The 21853-nt window shown below is 57.6% G+C and overlaps 1 protein-coding gene across 1 annotated transcript; it reads right to left on the reverse strand.

Moving 5' to 3' along the window:
* Positions 1-13758: 13758 nt before the first annotated feature.
* On the reverse strand, positions 13759-21366 carry BOK (BCL2 family apoptosis regulator BOK). The gene is made up of 5 exons (XM_028510308.2): positions 21097-21366; positions 20322-20573; positions 17880-18008; positions 16135-16298; positions 13759-15614 (listed from the first exon to the last, which is right to left on the reverse strand). The coding sequence occupies exons 2-5, from the start codon at positions 20542-20544 to the stop codon at positions 15489-15491; spliced, it is 642 nt and encodes a 213-aa protein (XP_028366109.1). The 5' UTR covers positions 20545-20573; positions 21097-21366; the 3' UTR covers positions 13759-15488.
* Between the last annotated feature and the right edge of the window lie 487 nt (positions 21367-21853).

The following is a 21853-nucleotide window of genomic DNA, read 5'->3' on the forward strand; positions in this document are numbered from 1 at the left end:
GATGTGCAAGGAGGTGTTCACGCTGCAGGGGCCTGTCCGGGGAGCGAAAGGCCTCAGCAGAGGGCACCTGGCAGCTCCAGGGGGCGCTCAGGTGCTGGGGCACAGGACCGCCAGTGCTGGGCCCCCCCTCTCAGCAGGTCAGGGAGGGACAGGACACCCAGGGACCCTTGGTCCTGAGCCACAGCCTCTCCTGCCCGTGACACCAGACAAGGCTGTGCCTCCAGAACGCGGCGGGACGGGCACCGGTGGGCATTCCCGCCACAAAGGAGAGACAGCAGGACTGGACCGCTCCTGAGCCGCAGGACAGCCCTCCCTGGGGGAGGTCCCTCTTGGCCACACTCACAGCAGGGCCTCCGCCCTCCTGGGGTCGCCCTCATGGGGGCGCTCTGCAGCAGCCTCCCTGGTGTGGAGCCTGGGCCTCTGCCTGGGTCGTGGGCCCCCAGGCCCCCGTGACTTGTGCACACGCCACCAGTGTGCACGCCCATGGCGCCCAGTAGGGCAGCTCAGGCCCGGGGAGTAGGCGCTGTCGCTCTGGACTGCTCGGGAGGGTGGCCATGCTCCGGAGTGCCTCCTGTCACCTCCTGGTGTCACCTCCTGGTCTCACCGTGGCCCCGGCTTCACCGAGGCGGCCGGCCAGCACTCATCCGATCAGGGCAAGCTTTCTCACTGCTTTCAAAGTCAAGAGGCTGAGAATTTTCCAGATGCCTGAGGTCCGCTTCCCTTGGGATGAGCGATCCCATGGGTCATTTCTCTGTCCTTGCTTGGTTCTGTTGTCACAGGTGTGCACAGGTAACCAGGTTCTTAGTGATCGAGGACAAAGAACTGAACCGAACACACAGAGTTTATAGCATAAAGAAAGAGGGGAGATTTATTAAGTGATAGTACACTCCACAGGACACGGGAGCGGGCCAGCTCTGAGCAGAGAAAAAGGGCATGTGCGCTGGGGGATTCTATTCTTACAGGGCAGAAGCCCCCTGGCTAGTCTTTGGCGGGCTTTTCCTGCGCAGGTACAAGGAGTTGGATTTCAAAGCTACTGCACGTGTGTGGTTTCCCAGGATTTTCTTGACTGGCTACTGGAGAAGGGAGTCCCACACTGTTATTTCATTATAATGATATTATAATGAGTCAGGGGTAGTGCACAGGCGCATTCTATGATTCAGAGTTATCCCAGAAAACAGGAACAACCCGTCTTAGGGGGTCTTTGTCATGTATAGATGTTTTCTACCTCAGCCCTGCGGGGGCCTCTGGAGCTTCCTTCCTGACTATCTCCTGCCTCAACTTCCCCCTGAGAGACATGGTTCTCAAAAATCTTTTTGGGGTTGTTGAAGGATGAAGATCCGTCTTCCATAGCTGCTTCAGGCTTAGGTTGGACAGTAGACCCTGCCTATTGAGAACCACGGAACTCTCGCCCTATTCTATCTAGAGGTTGAAGAGGAATTCCTGAGGCCACCGCGGATGCTGTATGTTGGTCAGCTTCGACATCGTTCTCAGGGACTGGTTGGAAACCTTGGAGCGTCATCAGTTTGACGTGGAACTGCTTAAGTCTAGAAGAAACAAATTTAACAAGTAAATTAAATAAGCAAGGCCCTAAAAGTAGTAAAACCAGCAGTGTTATTAAGGGCCCTAAGAAGGGTAATAACCATGTTAAGCCAGGGAACCAAGAGGTCAGGGCTTCCTTAATCCCTTGGCCCTGTTGATTATACTTATGTAGCCATTCTGCCTGTTCATAAATTTTCCTTATGTTAGTTTCGATCATTCCAGAGTTATTTACATAGGTGCAGCAGGCTTTATTGATAACAGCACATACCTCACCTTGTTCTGCTAGAAGATAGTCAAGGGCAAGGCGGTTATCCATGACTACATTTGCCAATGAGTCCACTGATCTTGAGAGTCCAGCTAGAGTACCAGCAGTATCTTTGGAGATGTCTTCTGTAATCCTAGTGAGCTCCCTTAGAGTGGCCTCATGATAGGCGAAGCCTCCCCAGGGGGCTGCAGCGGCTATAAGGGCAGCAGCTCCAGCCACTACTAGACCAAAAGCTCGTTTTTTTCTGCTGAGAGATGGCCTCCCAGGACCCATGGTTATATTTATAATGGTTAGGTCTTGGGGTGCCAAGGTCCCTAAGGTGCAGTCACCCCCATGTTTAGAGTTGCTGAGATGAGTATAAGCAATAGCTTCTTGAAGTTCTGAATGATCCGTTAGCCAGTTACTGGGAGTCCCACATAGCCAGACGAGCCCCGGGGGTGCTGCAATAACTGTGGCATTAGTGGAGTTATATTTGTTAAGGAGGGCATATGGCAAGGGGGAAAGGCAGTCCTTAAAAGGGCCTAAGTTATTTCCCTGATCTTTCCCCCCTGCAGGAGGTGGTAGAAATTTTGCCAATACTCCTTGAGGAGATTGGTTTAATTTCCAAGTAACACATTTAGAAGTATCGTTTGTATCTGCATTGTGAGTTTTGTCAAAGCAACAATGGGTACTATTAGGAATACAGTTAGAATCATAATTTGGGTAGCATACTATATGTGACCAATTTAATGGTTTGAAAATTTCTTCCTCAGAAAGATTCTCTAGAAAGCTGGAACTTGAAAGAGAAGCCAGGGCTTGAAATGGGTCGATGGCCCTTGCATGAGTATTATTATAACATGGGGTGCATCCCATCGTACTGTCGCACTTAAGAGAGGTGCTGGAGTAATTAAATGGCTTCAATTCTAGTGGGGTCATACGGAAACACAAAGGAGGATTTCGCTCCCATCTGACTCTTAAAGAAAAAGAGGAATGCGTGTCATTGGCGGAGGAATTCAAAGCACTGATTAAGGATTCATTAGCTATTGGGTAGGCTCTTATATGAGTATTATATCTGGAAGGAGTTTCCGGGTTAGGATGACATATCCAACATTGGGCCAGGTTTTCTCCTGCTGCTAAGGTCCGAGAAGCACTCACTAGAAAATTTTCATCCCATTCCGTTATACAGGGTACAGGCGAGTAGAGAATGGTTAATAGAAACAACAAAGACATTTTCATTTTAGACAATCCACCCAGATATGATTCCACCCAGAAGGAAGTGAGCAAGCCTTTATATGAAGCAGAGGACCAGTACGAATAGGAAGTTTTCAAGAAGTGCAACAATCCAGAACAATGGTGATTTTAGTGCACTGTTATTGGTTATTACTTATCTTTTTAGGGCTTCCTCCTTTTGAACAGGAACCTGAGGTCCTCCAGTGGCTCGCAGGTATAGTCTGGGCTTTGGGTCTCCAGCTGGTCCTGAATCAGATTGGGATCCGAGGGGGCTAGTTTTACCCTGGAAATATGAACCCAACTATCGACCCCTAAGAGTTTCACAGCCATAGGGGTATTCAGGGCTACCTGGTAAGGCCCTTTCCATTTAGGGTTGAGTTGGTCTGCTGGTGATCCCTCCTTCCGGGTTTTAAGGAGTACCCAGTCTCCCGGAGATATGGCAGTTTGAAAATTCCCTTTTGGGGCTGGTAAAACTTTATTTCCATATTCCTGTAAAGCTTTCTGCACTTGTCCTAAGTTTATTATATACTTAATTGCTTGATGGGTTTCTGTATCAAATATTAGATCTAGTCAAGAAGGGCCGGGCATACATTTCAAATGGACTGAGTTTAGTATTGGCCTTAGGGGAGCCCCTAATTCTCATGAGGGCTATAGGTAGTAACTTAGTCCAGTTTTCAGAAGTTTCTTGGCAAAGTTTTGCTAATGTCTTTTTTAAAGTTTGATTTGCTCGTTCTACCTTTCCAGAGGACTGTGGTCTCCAAGCAGAGTAAAGATAATATTTTATGCCTAGAGCTTCAGAAACTGCTTGAGTAATCTTAGAAGTGAAGGATGGCCCATTATCACTCTGTAGGGATCGTGGAAGACCAAACCTGGGTATTATTTCCTTTAGGAGAGCCTTTACTACTTCTGTGGCCTTCTCTGTCCTTGTCGGAAAGGCCTCAATCCATCCAGTAAAGGTATCTACCAGGACTAGTAAGTATTTGTATCCTTTACAAGGAGGCATTTTGGTAAAATCAATCTGCCAGTCCTCTCCAGGATAGGTCCCTCTTCGCTGAATAGGTTCTATCAGCGGGGGCAGGGATGGCTTTTGCCTAGGGTTGTTATAGGCACAAAGAGTACAAGCCTGGCAAATATTCTTTATGGTAGTAGCTATTCCCCTATCTATGAATAATTTGTTAACCATTGTCATTGTAGCATCCCTTCCAATGTGGAAGGAGTCATGCAAAGCCTTTAAGAACTTCCACTGGGAGGCTTGAGGAAGGAAGAGCCTCTGGCCAATATATATCCAGGGTCCTTCATGGACACCTCCTTGCTCCAAAGCCCAAGATATTTCCTCAGATGTATAGTTGGGCTTGATATCTGAGACATTTACAGGGGGGAATAAAGCCATTTGTCTATCAGTCCCTAGCACTGCTTTCTTTGCCTCTTGGTCTGCTCTCCTATTTCCCTGAGAGATATGGGACATATCCTTTCGGTGGCCTTTGCAATGCATAACTGCCACTTGCTTAGGGAGCCTAACTGCTTCCAATAAATTTAAGATTTCTGGTCCATGTTTGATAGGGGAATTCTTAGCGGTGAGGAGCCCTCTTTCTTTCCATATGGCAGCATGAGCATGCGGAACAAGGAAGGCATATTTGGAGTCTGTATAGATATTGACCCTTCTTCCTTGTCCTAGGATGAGAGCTCGGGTAAGGGCTATAATTTCAGCCTTCTGGGCCGAGGTTGAGGGTGGAAGGGGCTGTGCCTCAATGGTGTCATATAAACTAACTACTGCATATCCTGCTTTTCGCTGCCCATTCTGTACAAAGCTGCTCCCATCAGTGAACCACTCATCATCAGGGTTTTCTAAGGGCTGGTCTAGTAAGTCAGTCCTGCTCGATTGAGTAAGACTAATAACGTCTGGGCAGGAATGGATCAAATCTGGGAACGATTCTGTAGGCATTAAGGAGGCTGGGTTTAGGGTGTTACAGGTCTTTATAGTTACTTCAGGATTGTCTAGAAGAAGGGCCTGATATTTGGTCAGTCTATCTCCTGTTAGCCAGAGGTGCCCTTTCATTTCTAACACCCCTTGTACCTGATGTGGAGTTAAGACTTCTAACTTCTGCCCGAGAGTTAGTTTACTAGCTTCCTCGGTTAGCATGGCTGTGGCTGCAACTGCTCTTAGACACGGAGGCCACCCAGCTGCTACAGTGTCCAGTTTTTTGGAGAAATATGCAACTGGTTGAGGTTCATTCCCTAGTCGTTGGACTAAGACCCCTAAAGCTATCCCTTGCTTCTCTGCTATGTATAGAGAGAAAGGCTTGTTTAAGTTGGGGATGCCTAAGGCTGGGGCTCCGACTAGAGCCTGCTTGATTTTACTAAAAGCCTGATCACATTCTCTTTCCCATATAATGGGTTCAGTGTCTGGCCCCTTAGTGGCTTCATACAGAGGTTTGGCGATTAGCCCAAAGTTGGGGATCCACATCCTACAGAATCCTGCCATTCCTAAGAAGGAGCGAAGCTGCTGTTTAGTAGCAGGTGGAGATAATTCAGTAATCGCTTTAATTCTCTCCTGTGATAATTGCCTACATCCAGGAGTCAAAATATACCCTAAGTAATTTACTTTTTGTTTGGTAATCTGAGCCTTTTTCTTTGATACCCGATATCTTCTTTCAGCTAGGAAATTCAGAGTCTGGATGGTATTTTGATCAGAAGCCTCCTTGCAGGGGCTGCAGATTAGTATGTCGTCTACATATTGTAAAATGGCCCCTCCTTGTAGCTGTAAATCTCTAAGATCCTTTTCTAATACCCTAGCAAAGAGATGAGGACTGTCCCCAAACCCTTGTGGCAATACAGTCCAAGTATATTGCTATGTATCATCGCCTTTGGATCAGTCCACTCAAAAGCAAATAAATACTGAGAGTCAGGATGCAAAGGGATACAGAAAAAGGCATCTTTCAAATCTAATACTGAATACCACCGAGCATCATCTGGTATCTGCGAGAGCAAGGTGTAAAGGGTTAGCTACTATTGGATGTAAAGGGACTACTGCTTCATTGACTAACCTTAGGTCCTGGACTAGCCTGTATTCTCCTGTAGGTTTCATCACTGGTAAGATGGGAGTGTTGCAAGGAGACTGACAAGGGACTATGAGCCCATGTTGTATAAATTTAGTTATGATGGGCTGTAAGCCCTCCAAAGCTTCTTGTTTAATAGGATACCGCTTCCTGTGAGGGTAATCTGACCTGGGTTTTAACTGGATTTTAACCGGTAATGCAGTCTTTGCTCTTCCAGGAATCCCTGACTCCCAAACTAGTGGGTTTACTGCATCCAGAACTGAACTTGGGATTTCTTCCTGATTTTGAACACTACTGATTATCATCACCTTACTTAACTCAAATGGCACTTCAGGGAACAAGAAGATGGTTCCCATCCGAGCTAAAAGGTCCCGGCCTAACAGAGGAATAGGGCACTGAGGAACAATTAAAAAGGAGTGTTTGAATATTCGACTCTCAAATTGGCAAGTGATAGGGAATGTATAAAAATATGCCTTAGGATTTCCTTCGACCCCCATTACCTTAGCTGATTTGGAGGAAAGAGGTCCAGAGTAAGAGTTAAGGACAGAGTAAGTGGCCCCTGTATCAACAAGAAAGTTGATTTTCTTACCTGCCACATCTAGAGTTACCCGGGGCTCCTCGGTAGAGATGGGAATATGAGTATTCCCTGGGGCCGACCTGTTCCCCGGGCACCTTCAGTCCTCAAGAGTAGCCATGGCCTTGGGAGATGACCCCTTTCCACTATGGGAATGGGGGCAGTCTACCTTCCAGTGCCAGGGATCAGAACTGAAGTTCTTGCATAGAGGACAGGGCCTCGGAGGTGGCTGAGTGCAGTTCTTTGACCAGTGTCCAGGGCACTTGCACTTATAACAGGTCTGATCCTTTTGCCCCTGATTCTTTTGAGGCCTCCCCGAGCTCCCCTGATGGGGCTGGTTTCCGCCAATGGCAAGGCCAGTGGCCTAGTGGGCCAAGGCCTACTAAAGGCCAGTGCAAGGAGCTCTGCTTGCTTCTCCCTTTCCTTCTTTCCCTGTTTTCTTTCCTCCAAATCCCTATTGTTAAAGACTGAAAAGGCTGTATCCATGAGCTGATCTAAGGGGGTCTGCGGGCCCATTTGTAATTTCTGAAGCTTCCTGCGAATATCAGGGGCAGATTGAATTATAAGATGCTGTCCTATCAAGATTCGACCCTCTGGGGATGAAGGGTCCAAGTCTGTATATTTTTGGAAGGCTTCCACTAGTCTGTTTCTGAAGCGAGCTGGGTTTTCTTTCTTGCCCTGAAAGATTTTCCTAACCTTTTCATAATTCACAGGTTTCTTGATGCAGTTTCTCATTCCTGCCAGTAAGCAATCTATCATTGCATCCCTACTCCGGATCCCTGCCTGAGTACTGTATCCCCAGTCAGGTTCCTGGTCCGGGACAGCTTGGGCAGCTGGCTGGTTAGTGCCGGGGTTCTGGGTATGCAGCTGATCTGCATGTTTACGGGCCTCCTCCCAGATCCGCTGTTTCTCGTCTGGGGAACAGCAGGTGGTCAGAATTATGTACAAATCCCTCCACGATGTACTAAATGCTAGAGTAAGAGTCTGGAAATTACTAGTGAAACATGAAGGGTCCTCTGAGAAACTCCCTAGCCTGTCTTTACATTGTTATAAATCAGTTATAGAGAAGGGCACTTGTACCCTTATAGCACCTTCAGGGCCTGCTGCCTCCCTCAAGGGTAGGAGTGCAGGAGTGGTAGGGAGATAAGAAGCGCCACTTCTAGTATGTTCTGCAGGGCTGGGTTTCTCCTCAGCTGGTGGCTTTAGGTTGTCCATAGCATAAGGTGGTGGAGAGGTCGCTCCCTCTAAGGTAGGGGCAGAGACTTCAGAACTCTGGGGTTCCCTTAATCTCCCTTGAGAGACAGGTGGGGAGCTAAGGAGGGTATCTTCTAATTGATCAACACTTGGGCCTGTAGGTTTTGTCAGGGTGGGGCTGGAGCAAAACGAGGGATCTCGGTACAGAGCCATAAATGCCTGCACGTAAGGAACTTCAGACCATTTGCCTTCCCTCCGGCAGAACAGATCTAGCTGTAGGATAGTATTCCTGCTCCCATTCTCAGGCCATATTTCTCCATCCCCTAATTTATATTGGGGCCAGTGTTACAAAAGAAAACTAATCTCTTCTTTTTAAAATTTTTTGGGTCAAATTTATCCCAGTTGCTAAGAATGCAACCCAATGGTGATTTGGAAGGGATGGAAGGTGTGGTTCCCATTTCGACTGCGGTGATCCTAAGAGAGAAGGAAAAGAAACACAAAGATACTCCTTTGCAGACTGGAGGCGTCCCTCTCTTTGCTGCCCTTAGGAGATTCCTAGTGGGCCATGGGCGTCCCCTGGGATCCCACCGAACTACCAGATGTCTCTGGAGAAAGGGATTCTAGTGAGAGAGATACTCCCTTGCAATCGAGAGGCGTCCCCCTTTTCTTGCCTCAGGAGCTTCCTAGTGGGCCACAGGGCGTCCCCTGGGATCCCACCGAACTACCAGACGTCTCTGGCGAAAGAAATCCTAGTGAGTGTCGGCCGACAGAAATCTAAAAGACTTGAGAGAATCACCACAGTCTACTTTTGTCTCTAACTATTGGGAAGGAACCAGTCCTGCATTCTTGAACAGTTGCCTATAATCCCGACAATCCCAGACTCTACCCTTGTGGCCCGAGTACATTTCCATCTCTCTATTCTCCATCTACGGAGACCCTCATTTTCCTGTAAGCTTTAAGATCTGGGGCAAAGGAAGTGTCTTACTAGGAAAAATAATTTCTGGCCCTGTAAACCATTCAGAGGAGCACCAAGATGATCTTATTATAAAATGACTCTTTTCCAGATCACAAAGAAGACCCTTAAATATTCTATGTAGTTTTCCAGAGCTTTAAGAAATTGTACCTGCGTCTGACGTCTCGCAGAAGGGACCTCAAGAGATGTCTAAAACACCACCCTTCATACTGGAGGCGGATCTCATAGAGGGACAATGGACTGAGAGGGGAAGTTAAAATACCCTTATAGGAACAAGTAAACCACCTTAGAATTCCAAATTCAATTAATTAGGTAAGAGTGGCTCCACATGGCCATTCTAGTAACCAGCGACCAGCAGGCACCTGTTGTGCGGTTCTGAGCGATGTTGCTGCCTACAATGATAGTACACACGTGGCAAAGATGGGAGTGGCTCATTCCTGCAACTGTACTTGGCACTAGCCTGTCAATGACCCCAGGGTAGATATCTTAGTACAAAGACAGCAGGAGCCCTTCGTACATAAAAGGCAAGTGGGGTATGAGTGAAAGTATAAAGGCCAGAAGTCAGTTGGGGAGGAAAAGCATAAAGACTATCTATGGGCCTGATGAGGAGACTGCAAAAGGAAGCCATAGCGCAGGGGAGGTGGTGACTGATATCCCGCATGGGAGGTCCGACTATGCCTATTGGGGGAGTGGCCGCGGGGTGGGGCAGTGTTTTGTGCTTTCCACAGCGTGCCTGACCGTTGTGCGGACATTTTCTTGTACCTGGCGGGGACTAGGGCTAACCCCGTTCCGCATCCAAGTTATCCTATCACAGGTGCCTTCAAGCGGCGGGCGCCCTTGTGGCTTTTAACTGCCCGACCTGTGCCCGCAAATTAGCGGCCGACCTTCCATCACGGAACATCAGAGTCACCGAAACAGAATAGGTGCTAACGGAAAAGGGCATCCCGGGTGTCAGAGCAGCAAAGGGGGCTTACCACTCCGGTGTCTTCTCCTAGGCTGGCTCGCCAAAACTGTGAGGTCCGAGAGGACGCGGGCTGCCCCTCCGGCACTTCAGCTAGGCTCAGCAATCTCCTGCCAGAGACTCGCTTCCTGCCCCACGGGTCCCACCGTCCGCGGGCCCGAGCCCCAGGCGGGGTTCGGCCGAGCCCTCCGCCACTTCTTAGCACGGCCACCCTCCCCCCGGCTACCCAGAGCCTGGCCCGAGTCGCCGTCCGAGACGTCATCAGAACGGCCCTGACCCTCCCGGGCCTCCGGCACGTGCTGGCGGCGTCTCACCGCCCAGAACAGTCTCCTCGTGCGACGTGGGCTTTGTCTGGCACGTACCTCGGAACTCCTCCCGCCCGAATCCCCCAGCACCAGCGCCAGTGCCGCTTCCGCGCCTTAGACGCGTGTGACAGCAGCGCCCCACTTCCAGCAACGACTTCTGGCGACCCCCCTCTGGGCCGCCAGAGCGGAAACACCACCGACAGGTGAGGGCGCGTGAACAGCGAACCCGCTTCTCAGAGCCCGGAGGCTGGAGGCCCAAGCTCGGGGCGCCACCCCTCCCTCGGAGCTGGTCTTTGAGCGCCCTCACTGCTCTGCCCCCACTGCCCTGTGGCCGCGGCCGGAGCTTGCTGGGGTCGGTTGCAGGGCAGGGCACCGATTGGTCTGGAAGGCAGAGCCGTGGCCGCAGCTCCTCCAGCGGCCCCACCTCCTCACACCGTCATCTGGGGCCCGAGGAGGCCCAGGTATGAATACGGGGAAACCAGCACTCAGACCAGTGCACAGGGCACCTGGAGGCTGGAAGGACCTGGGAGCAGCGAGGAAGCCCGGCCCCTGCACCCCCTCCCGCCCCTGCACCTGGTGGTCCTCCTTCCCCGGGCTCCTGCCACTGACCAGTCAGGAAGCCGGCCCCTCCTCCCGGGGCGCATCCCCCGGTTCGCTGGGCTTCCTGTCCTGACCTGTGCCGACCCCTGTTTCCTGTGGTCTGGAAGCTGGATGGAAAGTCCCTGCTGGACACTCTCCCGGCAGCTGCCCGTCCTCACAGCCTGCTGGCCTCCCCCTTGCCGATGCTCAAGTTCATGGTTTAGGCGGCGACAGCCTTTCCCGTGAAGCTTTGCCCTCGTGGTGCCGCCCTCTGGGGCTGGGTCTCTCCGGAGAACTCCCGCACCGTCAGGGTGAGCCTGACTTCCCTGCACAGTGTGCACCAGGCAGCCAGCCCAACGCGAAACTCTGAGTTCTCAGGGAAAGAAATACTGGAACGTGTAAAAAGCCTTAATAAGAAAGTGTGCCCTGGCTGGCGTAGCTCAGTGGATGGAGTGCGGGCTGGGAACCAAAGTGTCCCAGGTTCGAGTCCCAGTCAGGGCGCATTCCTGGGTTGCAGGCCACGGCCCCCAGCAACTGCACATTGATATCTCTCTCTCTCTCTCTCTCTCTCTCTCTCTCTCTCTTTCTCTCCCCCCCCAAAAAATAAATAAAATCTTAAAAAAAAAAAAAAGAAAGTGTTTGAGCCAGCACGCACGACACACGCAGAGGTGAGACCTCAACGGACCGAGAGGAGGCTGCAGGAACGGCAGCTTCCACAGTTGTGCTTACGTATTTAGCGTCCAAGGAAGGGACCTGAGGAAGGTCACCAGTGTCCTGGGGCAGAGGGAGGAGGCAGGGCCGCTCCAGGACTGGAGGGGGAGGACATGGAGAGGCAGCTGGCCTGTCCTCGGAGAGGGCCGGGGGGCTGAGGCCGAGCAGCACGGCAGCAGGGACTGCATGCAGCAACACGACGGGCTCCCGCATGGGCCTGCTCCGAGGTCTGGGAGGGAGGTCACGGTCCACAGACGTCACCCCAGACGCGTGAGAACAGTGGGTGGGCAGGGCTCGCTCAGGGGAAGACAAACCTTCCACCTCGGGGGGGGGGGGGGGGGGCCTGGGACACCCCGGCAGGGGGCCCTCCTGGGTGGCTCGTCCATCACTCACGGGGTTCGTCGGGTCCCCACGGCCCCGTCTTCCCTGTGACCGTCGTCAACTGTTAGCTGTCCAACCCTGGAGCTGGCCTTTCCACCCCACACCACCCTCCAGCTCCCCGCTCCTCCTAGGACCCGGGACTTGGGCCCGTTTGATGGGATTCTGGTCCCGTGCAGCCTGCTCCTCTCACGGGGGGGGGGGGGGGGGGGGGGGGGGACTGCGCGGGTGCACTCACAGTTGGCCCTAGGGAGCGCCCCAGTCACCCCCAGTCCCGATGGCCCTGAGCTGCACCCAGCACCAGCGCTGCCCCAGGGGCTGCTTCTTACGTTGGGGTGGGACTCGGAGGCCACGGGCAGCTTTCTGCTGGCTGCCGGCCCGTCTGCAGGGACGGAGCCCAGGCGACGTCTCACAACCGACTTCTTTCCCAGGCCGCGAGGGCTAGGTGAGGGGTCACGGCCCCGCCCCTGGGGCAGGCACATTTCTGAAGCAAAAAAATGGGTGTGTCCACACCGTTTCCCATTCCAATTTTAAGATTATAACTTTTTTACCTTTTTTTTTTACTTTACATCTTTTAAGATGAGAGCCTGGGTTCTTTAGAATGTTAAGCTCATTTGCTTTACTCCACAGGACACGATTATCTTGAGTCACTGATAGTCTCGTTAACAGTGACATTACTGATGAAGGTTTTGTACTGTTTTGTACTGTTCGTATGCCTTTCTCGTCAAGGACGGGGCTGTTGAAATGATACTTGGAATAACCAGTTTCTGCACAGACACGCTCGTTTATTTCGGCTCGCACAGGCGGAAGGTCCTCTCAGATCAGCCCGGCCGGTGTAGAGTGCCCCACAGAACTACTGTGCAGTGCACAGGCAGGTCCTGCCCGCGTGCCCGGCTCCGTGCCCGGTGGCCCGGGAAGCCGCCCGGCAGGTCTCCTCCTGCCGGGGTGTGCGTTCTGTCCCCGTCCGCACTCACAGAACGCCACAGCGGCGAGGCCGGCTCTGCACCTCTGCTCGCGCATCTGCAGGACAGATGTTCAGGAGTGGGGCTGCCCGTCCCAGCGTGAGAGCGTCCCTGTGTCCCGAGGGGTGGGGGGGCTGCCTCCTTGCCCCCCCCCCCGCCGCCGCTCCGCAGTCTGTTGTCAAACCTGGACCCGGGCCAGTCTGATCAGCGAGCCATGGAATCTTGGGTGAATTTTGGTTTCCATTTCTTTTCTTTTGTCTTTTTCTTCTTGACTTTTTGGAGCTGCTGAGCTCTTTTGAGTTAGAAATATCAATCCTAATATTCCTAATTTAAATTATAATTGTATTGAGATAAAACACAGTTATGACATAGTTTGTCATTTTAAAGTACCCACAAATAGACAGCTCAGCGTCATATTTCACGTGTTCACAGTGTTGAGCACCCATTACCCGTCTACTCGCAAAGCATGTTGTCGCACCAGAAGAAACCCTGTCCCCTGTCCCCTGTCCCGGGCTGGTGCGGCTCGGCTGGTCCGAGTGTCGACCCTCACACCACAGGGTCGTGGGTCTGATTCCCGGCCAGGGCGGGGGCCAAGGTATCGGGACTGGTCCCGTCGGGGAGCGCGCACACCAACCGACGTTTCCCACACTGATGTTTCCCCCCCTCCCTTCCCCTCTCTAAGCTTACCCTTGGGCAAGGATAAAAATGACAATAAAAATAAGGAAAACCCCTCACCCACCCGTTAGAGAGTAAGTGTTATAAATCCTTTTCCCAGTACATATTTTGCCTTTTATTGTTCCTGGATTTTAAATCTTTTTTAAAAGATTTTATTTCTTTATTTTTACAAAGAGGGAAATGAGAAAGAGAGGGAGAGAAACATCAGTGTGTGGTTGCCTCCCATGCGCCCCCTACTGGGGACCTGGCCTGCAGCCCAGGCATGTGCCCTGACTGGGAATCGAACCAGCAATCATTTGGTTCACTGGCCAGCGCTCAATCCACTGAGCTACACCAGCCAGGGCTCTGGATTTTAAATCTTATTTGGGAAGGTTTTGCCCACTCCTTAGTTCCAAGGAAATTCACTCAATTTTTTTATATACTTAGCTCTTCGGTGCATTTGGAATCTGTCTGGCATGCAGTTGAACGTATGGGTCCCATTTAGTTCTCCTCACGTGGCTCACAGCGTGCACACACGGCGACGAGCCCACCCACTCCCCACTGCCACCGTCCTCACGCGCGGCGCTCTTGGGCCAGGCCTGGGCTGCACGTCCGGGGTCCCCGCCTGCTTGCTGCACCCGAGTGCCTGGGGCGGTGCTCTGTCCCGGCAGCCTGTCCCGAACCCCTCCTCGTTCCTCTTCTTTGTGAGGGTTCTTCTGGCTGTTTTTCCTTTTTGTTTCTCGCACGTGGAGTTTGGCTTGTTTCGATCCAGGAAAATAAATTCCAATATATTTGCAAGGACGGCGTCGAATGTCTGAACTTCCAGGAACCGCCTCCCGCGCGGGTTCTCCTCTCCAGGAGCTGGCGCTGCTCCAGCTCGTCCCGACTCCCCCTCTGGGACGGCTGCACCGTCCTCGTCTGGTTCACATGCCAACTCGAGGCTCGTGCTGCTGCTGACACAGGGCGCCCCCCCCCCCCCCCCCGTGGCACCTTCTCCCTGCCTGCTCACGCTCATGCTCACGCTCACACCCCGAGGCTCTCCAGGGTGTTCTGGGGTCGGACACGTCCCTCTTGGTGCTGGAAGTACCCAAGCGTTTGATCCGAGAGGATGGGCTGCCCTCCCTCTCTGCCCCTTTCTCCCCTCTCTTCCACCTCCCCGCCCACCACCCCTGGCACTGAGGCCCCTGGGGGGGGGCGACCGGCAGAGGCTGAGAGGACCCCTGTGGGGCCAGGAGTGGGTGGGGGGGGGAGCTGAACCATCAGGACCCTCGCTTATACCCAGCAGCTGCCTGGGGGGCAGGGCTCGGCCCTGCCTCACACAGACAGGGGGGCTGAGGCCACGTCACAGCCCTCTGGGCCGTGTGCCCGTGGCCTGAGCTGGAGTCGGAGGGGCGGCAGGGACAGGCCCCGACGGGGACAGCCAGAGTTGGGCTGGGGGCCGAGGGGCAGCCCATGGGCAGGAAACGGGCCGTGGTGGCCGAGCAGAGGGACAGGAGTGGCCGGGACGGACGGGCACCCGGCTCTCTCTCACGTGTGCCTGCGTGTGCGAGTGTGCGCGCCTGGGGTGTAAGTGTGCGCGGCCGCCGTGGCCCCCGTGGCCCCGGGGAGCTGAGGGCAGACAAGGACGGACGTGCTCACCTCCGGTCCGGTCCCGGCAGCGGCACCGGAATGCCGGTGGTCGGGCGCCCTCCGTGGCTGTGGCACTTTATTGGACTCAAACACACACAGCCTGTCCTTGCTGGTCAGGGCCGGTGCCCTCCCAGGTCCAGGTGCTGCCCAGGACACGGCCACAGGCGCGGACACGGTCCCAGCAACAGCGTCTGTGCTGCCAGCGAGGCCTCTCGGCTCCTCTGGCCTCGGCCAGGCCCAGCCACCTCCTGGCTCAGGTCCCGACGTGGCCCCCCTTTGTGGACGGGACCCCGGCATCCAGCAGAGGCCTGGTGCTCCTGACTGCCTTCCTTCGGGCCTGGGAGGCGACCCTGACCTTGTGGGGTGCGCGGGGCGGGACCACAGGGGGGTGCTGCAGGCCAGCCCCAGGCATTCCTGAGGGCCGGGGTGAGCACAGGAGAAGGGACTCGGGGCGAGGAGGGCGGTGCTTCAGCCGAGGGCCGGGGGTCCGGGCCGGGGCTCATCTGTCCGACAGCAGCACGAAGAAGGCGGCCTTCAGGAAGCGGCCGAAGCCGCAGAGCGCCGCCACGAGCCAATGGGAGCAGAAGCCGGGTTCGCTGCTGACCACGCACTTGAGGACGTCGGTCTGGGGGAAGGGGGACAGTTAGCAGTGCGGGGCAGCAGAGGCCCGGCCTCTTCCAGCCCGTCAGGAGCAGACAGGATGCATGCGGCCGCTCGGGAAGGTCTGAGGGCAGCACAGAGGCCTCAGGGTCTTTGCAGGGGGGGCGGGCACAGCCCTCGGCTTCAGCGCCAGCAGAGGGCTGAGCTCAGCGCTGCCGCCAACAGCCCCACGCACTCCTCCCAGCCCCCACCCTCGGGGGAGGGCCGATCTCCTACGGTGGAGACGGCCCCACGGGGCCAGCAGCCCCCACGGTCTGGCTGGGCCCGGTGGGCAGCTGGGGGCATGAAGACAGTGTCGGGGCAGAACCCACACCATCGCTCAGTGGGCGCCGGAGCCGGTGGGGAAGGCGGGCAGGGCTGGGGCTCGGGGCAGCCGGTCTTTGCGGCTGGAGTCGCGGGCAATACAGGTCAACCCGGAGGGGCGGGGCGGGACACAGCAGCTCCACCCCCCCGCCCACCCAGGCCCCGCCCCCAGCCCCACTCACCCATCCGCCCTGCTTGCGCAGCCAGGCCGCCAGGGTCTTGCGCACGAACTCCCCCAGGCAGTCGACCAGGGCGTGGACCAAGGCCGGCTGCGCCTGCCGCACACAGTCCGCGGCCAGCCCCGCGGCCACCAAGTACAGGGACACCACCTTGCCCCACGTGATGCCTGCGGGAGGGAGGGGACACCGTTCGGCAGCCACCCAAAACCACTCGCATCCCACCCGGGGTCTCGGCAGGAGACTAAGCCTCCCCTGCCCCTTCCGCGGACTCCGGGGGTGGGGTGGGATGGGGTGGGGGCAAAAGTCAGGGGCAGCGCCACCTGAATCGCCCCCTGAGCAGGGTGCCGGGCCGGCATCCGCTGTAGGTCAACCCCACCCGCCCTCGAGGGTGGCTCTCAGGCGTGGATTTCTGGTGCCTCGCCCACACATCTGTGCACGCGCGCAGCCCCCAGCTCCGGGAGGAGGCGGTTGGCCGGGAGGAGACTGAGGGGGTGGGGGGCTTGCTGACTCGGAGCGGGCCGCAGTGCAGCCAGCAGCTTCAGGGCGCCGCTGCCCAGCTGTCCGTCCCCTGCGCTGCCCTGTAGGGCCGCAGGACACTCCACAGGAAAAAGGGCCTACCGCGACCCCCAGCTGCGGGTGGCAGAGCTGAGGAGCCACCCACGTGGGACGAGTTCCCTTGATACATCAAAAGATTTCCTAATCTAGACCGAGGAGGAAAAGGCAAAACCTTTCCAAAGAAAGGAGCACAGAACAGGAACGGCTGATTCACACGGGGAAAAAATAGAAGCAACACATTAGACATGAAAAATGTACCCTGGAAGCCAGACGGCCCGCTGAGACGGGACCCAGGTGGGCACCTGGGATGCAACGTGAGCCCCAGGAGGCTGCCGCCCCCTCCCTCACGGGAGGGCCACCCGAGAAAGGACAGGCGGCGGAGTGAGCCCCTTCCCGGCCCCCCGCCAGGCAGCCCTGCCACGGTGGGCAAGCAGCAGGGGAGGGGCCTCTCAGGCCATCCCCGCACTGGGCCGGCGAGGGCAGGCTCTCTGTCCTGGTCCCCGGCCGCTGCGCCTGCACACACGGGATGCCGGGCCCTGCCTCCCCGCGCAGTCCCAGCCGCCAGCAGGCCAGGGCTGCCTTCCCGAAGATGAACTTCCTTTTAAAGCCTCAGCTCGTAAACCAGCCGCCCGACAGCCCGGAGACACACACAGGCGGCCACCCACTCGCCAGCGTCAGGCCTGGGCACAGGGGAGTCCAGGAACCTCCGAGGGCAGGCGTCAGCCCGGACGCCACGCGCCACCTCCTCCACAAGGGGCCCGCTGGGTCACAGCCCCTCCCCCCGCCAGGCCTCTGCAGGACCCGGGTCAGCCCTGGCGGAACATTCCGGAGGAGCCTGCCCCAGCCCCTCAGGACATCTTTGCCATGGTGACTTCTGCCCCGGGCGGGCGGCACTGGCCCACTGGGGGGTGGCCCTGGAGGAGGCTGGACTCTACAGCTGGCAGCCCTGTGTCCCGCCACCCCACCACTGGCCACGGCCGAGAGGCCTCTGACCACAGGCCCTGCTCTGTCCCCCATCGTCTGGCTGTGAGCAGCCCGGGGCCCACAGGCCACGTGCAGGACACCCAGGCCCACTCTCGCCAGCAGCTCCAGCCACTGTCCAGCCAGGACCACGGGAGGCTCCGTACCAGCTGCCTGGCAGGCCCCCAATGCCAGGGGACCGTGGGCACCCTGGAGCAGACACCCAGACCTACCTGCAACGAAGATCTGGGCGGCCACGGCCAGAAAGGCCTCCGTCACCACGCTCTCAGACTGCAGGGAGAGGCTCAGCTGGCGGGCCACGTTGCGGTAGATGCTGGGCCGAATCAGCTCCAGCTCGTCCCCTGCGGCACAGGGCAGGTCAGAGGGGCCCACGCCGGCCTGGCCCCAGCCCCCTCCACGGCCCCGCCCCCCAGCTGGCTTGGAGACCCTGCCTGCACCAGCTGGCCTGTGACCTGACCCCACCCGACCCCCGTGGACCCTGAGGACCAGGAGACCAGAGAGGTGTGCTGGGCACCCCCAGACCTGCCCCTGCGCCCCACCCCTCGTGATGAGGGAGCCCTCCCACCCAGGGGCAAGCCGGCTGGGCCGGTGGGGCGGGAATCCCGGGAGCAGCCCGGCCGTGCCTGACGGGTGACTCACACGGCCCACAGCGAGCCGCCTGGGAGGCAGGCGGACAGGGAAGCCGGCCAGACCCAACAAGGGCAGGACTGCAACCCACACGGGTGGGCAACCCGGGCCGCAACCTCACTCAGGCCCTTGCACCTCGAGGTGACCGAGTGACGGAGCCATTGTCTGGGGTCCCAGCACCGCCCAGGCTCCAACCTGTGCCCCCTGCCAAGAGGGCTTGTGCACAGGGCGGCCACCCCGAGGGGACAGGCCCCGTCACGGGGCCCTGCCCGAGGCCTGTGCTCCCTGCCGTGCCCTGGCAGCAAGGGCCGGGCGTTGCACAGCCCTCGGACTGGGTGTCCCCCAGCCCAGCCACCTCTCCAGCCAAAGCAAACAGGGAAATGCCGACTGGACAGTCCTGGCCGATAAGGGTGCCTGCGGCATCCCCGGGGCCAGCTGCAACCTGGAACGGGGCGGAACTGAGGCGGGGGGGGGGGGGGGGCGCCGAGGGGGCCTGGAAATTCCCAGTGCTGGCCCGGCTGTTCCCACACAGACCTCAGGGGCTGCTGGGGACTGGCCCCGAGAGACTGGCCGGGACGTGACCCGCTTCTTCCTGTGAGTGCTGTCCCTGGAGCCGGGCGTCTGTTGAGTTGGGGCCCATCCGGGGGCAGGGCGGCAGCACCCGGGCAGGATGCAGGGGACCAGATCTCCACATTTTGGAAACCCAAGCCACCTCCCTCTGGGGCCCCCGTGGCAACTGGCAGGGGCTGGACCTGGCCAGGCTGGGCACTGGGAAAGGCCCGAGTTCTGAGAGGGCCAGTGCGGCTGCCCAGGCCCAGGCCAGAAGTGCTGGGGCTCTCGTGTGGAACGGAGGACCGAGGGGACAGACACAGACCCATCAGGGACACCGGGCCCAGGGAGGAGGCAGCCCCACGCAAGACGGAGGCTGGGGCCGGGTCACAGAGCAGGCCAGAATAGGCAGGCTCCCTCCCGGCCGCTGCAGGGGTCTTTCAGAAGGTGCCTCCCCGTGTCACCCCCACAGCCCAACTGGAAGAAACAGCAATGGACAGCTGACCTCATGGGTATCCAGGTGCTCTGAACTACTGGCTGACCCCCCAACCCCACTTGTTCTCACACCTAGGAACTTCTCCCCTGCCCCCTGCACCCCTAAGGAATCTGTGTCCATCGCTCACACTCCCGGGGCCACGCAGCACAGGGAGAGGCAGACCTGGTGTCAGCCTCTCCCCACACTCAGCCTGGACTGGACAGCTCAGGGCCCATCTGCGCTGCCTCCCGCCCCCTGGTGCGTGCCCCCAGGACTACTAGGGCCGGAAGGCAGGACCTCGTCCCCAGGGGGAGCTGGGCTGGCAGACTAGGCTGAGGGGTCCAGACCCCGGAGAAGGTAGAGCCAAGTAGGGGCTGTGCGTGACCTCAGGAACAAGCCTGCACCAGCCCCGTGGTGGTGTCAGCTGTCCTGTGCACCCAGTTCTGCCAGGGGCCCTTGGAGGCCCCCAGATCAAGAGGAAAGAGCAGTGGGGGGTAGGGTTTCAGCCAGTAATTGAAAGGGCTTATTTTCCAAAACAAACATCGGGGCACGTGGTCCAACAAAGGATTTTGTGCCCAGCTGGGTACAAGGGTCACTCTGGAAATTTAGCCACTAAAACATTATTCCCCCCACAGCTTTCCATCCGTTGTGGCCAGCGCGTTTGAAATCTGGGCTGAGCAGGCCAGTCCCGCAGGTCTGTGGTGCCCGGACAGCGCCCCCCCCACCCACCCAAACACAGGACTAGGAGGGAGGCAGGGAGCTCTGCCTGGGTGGCCTGCCTTGCACTCCTGGCGCGCCCGCAGGCCAGGTCCCTCCCTGCCCCAGAGGGAGCCTCAGACCCGAAGTAGGGGTGTTAGCCAGGTCACCCTTGGACAGGCCGGAGCTGAGGCAACCAGACAGCCGTACCCTAAGGCTGCAGCAGGGTCCGCCCAGACGAGCAACTCTGGAGGGGGACCCTCCCCAGCTCAGTTTGGGGACCCCGCCCTCCTGTGCCCACACTCACCCAAGCGCAGCAGCACGGTGCACACCTCTGCCAGGCGGCCGCCCGGGGCGGGCGGGACGCGCTCCGGCGCGCTCCAGACCAGGCCGGCGCGCAGCAGCCGCGCGTGCACGAACTCCCGGCCGAGCGCCTTAGCCTGAGCCACCAGCTCCTTGTCGGTGGGCGAGCGGTCCAAGGCGTCCATGATCTCCGCGGCGAAAACCGAGGACCGCCGCAGCACCTCCATGGCGGGGACGCGGGCGAGGGGCGCCGCACCTGCGGGCAGACAGCGTTCAGCCGGGTCTACCCCGCCGCCCCGCCCGGCTGGCAGAGGAGGAGGCCAGCCGCGCAAAGTGGGCCGAAAGGGGCGCGGCGTGCGCCGAGATCGCGTCCGCGCGCCAAGCTGGGGCGCACGGAGAGGCCGGGCCAGGCGCGGCTCCGGGGAAGGGCCGCGGCCAGCTGCGGATAACCGTACGTTTATGTGACCCAAGTCTTTAAAAACACGGAGTTACTTCTTTTCGATTCTGGATTAAATAACAAAGATCCCGTGCGGCTGCCCGGGAAGGGCCGTGGGGAAACAAAGATTCGCCCTGGAGCCGCCGTGCCCGCGCTCGAAGACGGGTGCGCGGAGGTGCGGGCGAGGGGCACAGCCCAACCTACTTCGAGCCAGCAGGGACCCTGGCCGGGCCCACACTCCCGCGCCACGACCTCCGCGGCGCGCCGGCCTCGGCGTTGGTCCCCCGCCAAGCCGTTCCCATGGTGCGGCTGCCAGGGGAGGGACGCCGCGCGCCCTGCTCACCTCTCCCGCCGCATGTCGCGGGCACAGGGGCCGGGAAGGAGTTCTGGCTTCAGAGTCTGCTCGCCGCCGTCTCCGCCGATCTCGATCCTTCCATGCAAATCCACGAGGACGCGCGCCCCGTGTGCGTCTGAGCCCGGCTGCACCTCGAAGCGCGCGGGCTCCTCGCGCACTCCTGGGGCCCCGGCGGCGCCGTCGGGGGGCGCGGGGTGACTCTCCGCTGGGGAGAGGCGAGGTTTGGGGCTTCGCCTTCTAAGGAAAAGGCAACCCCGGGGCGGAGCCGCGCCGGAGCTTCCAGCCGCCTCCCCGCCTCCCGGCTTAAGGAGGTCCGAGCGAGTTCCCAGTACACGCTGAGGGAGGCCAGGGCAGGCGCCGTCCCCGCCTGTCCCAGCGACTAGGACCTAGCTGGAGCAGCAGCCGCCTGGGTGCACACCCGGCTGCATTTTCTTACTGATTCCAAGAGGGTCCTCGTAGATTCTGAAAGTGCACTCCCCGTCCGGCACGCGGTTTGTGTCAGACGCGCCCATGCATTTGCGTTGTACTGAAGAAACTGCGAATACTTCGTGCCACTCTGTGGCCGCTGTGGCTGATAACCAACAGGAGTCACTCTCAGCGAAGCCCCATTTATCCGTCTTTTCTCGTACGGTTGGTGTTTCCATATTGCCAGCCTGTGTTTTGTTTTACAAGTGCGATGGGTCCAGCACTCACGGGCCGATGGGTCACAGGTGAACTGCTGTGAGTGGCGTGGTCGGGGGTCACG

This window comes from Phyllostomus discolor, chromosome 4 (assembly GCF_004126475.2).
Source record: "Phyllostomus discolor isolate MPI-MPIP mPhyDis1 chromosome 4, mPhyDis1.pri.v3, whole genome shotgun sequence".
NCBI classification, from domain to species: Eukaryota; Metazoa; Chordata; class Mammalia; order Chiroptera; family Phyllostomidae; genus Phyllostomus; species Phyllostomus discolor.

Excerpts from the sequence above, each read along its gene's own strand:
- BOK (XM_028510308.2), bottom strand. The coding sequence starts at position 20,544 with ATGGAGGTGCTGCGGCGGTCCTCGGTTTTCGCCGCGGAGATCATGGAC. Across the intron at positions 16,299-17,879 it reads CGCCCAGATCTTCGTTGCAG|GCATCACGTGGGGCAAGGTG; the intron begins GTAGGTCTGGGT and ends TCCCTCCCGCAG. Across the intron at positions 15,615-16,134 it reads TGCGCAAGCAGGGCGGATGG|ACCGACGTCCTCAAGTGCGT; the intron begins GTGAGTGGGGCT and ends CCCTTCCCCCAG.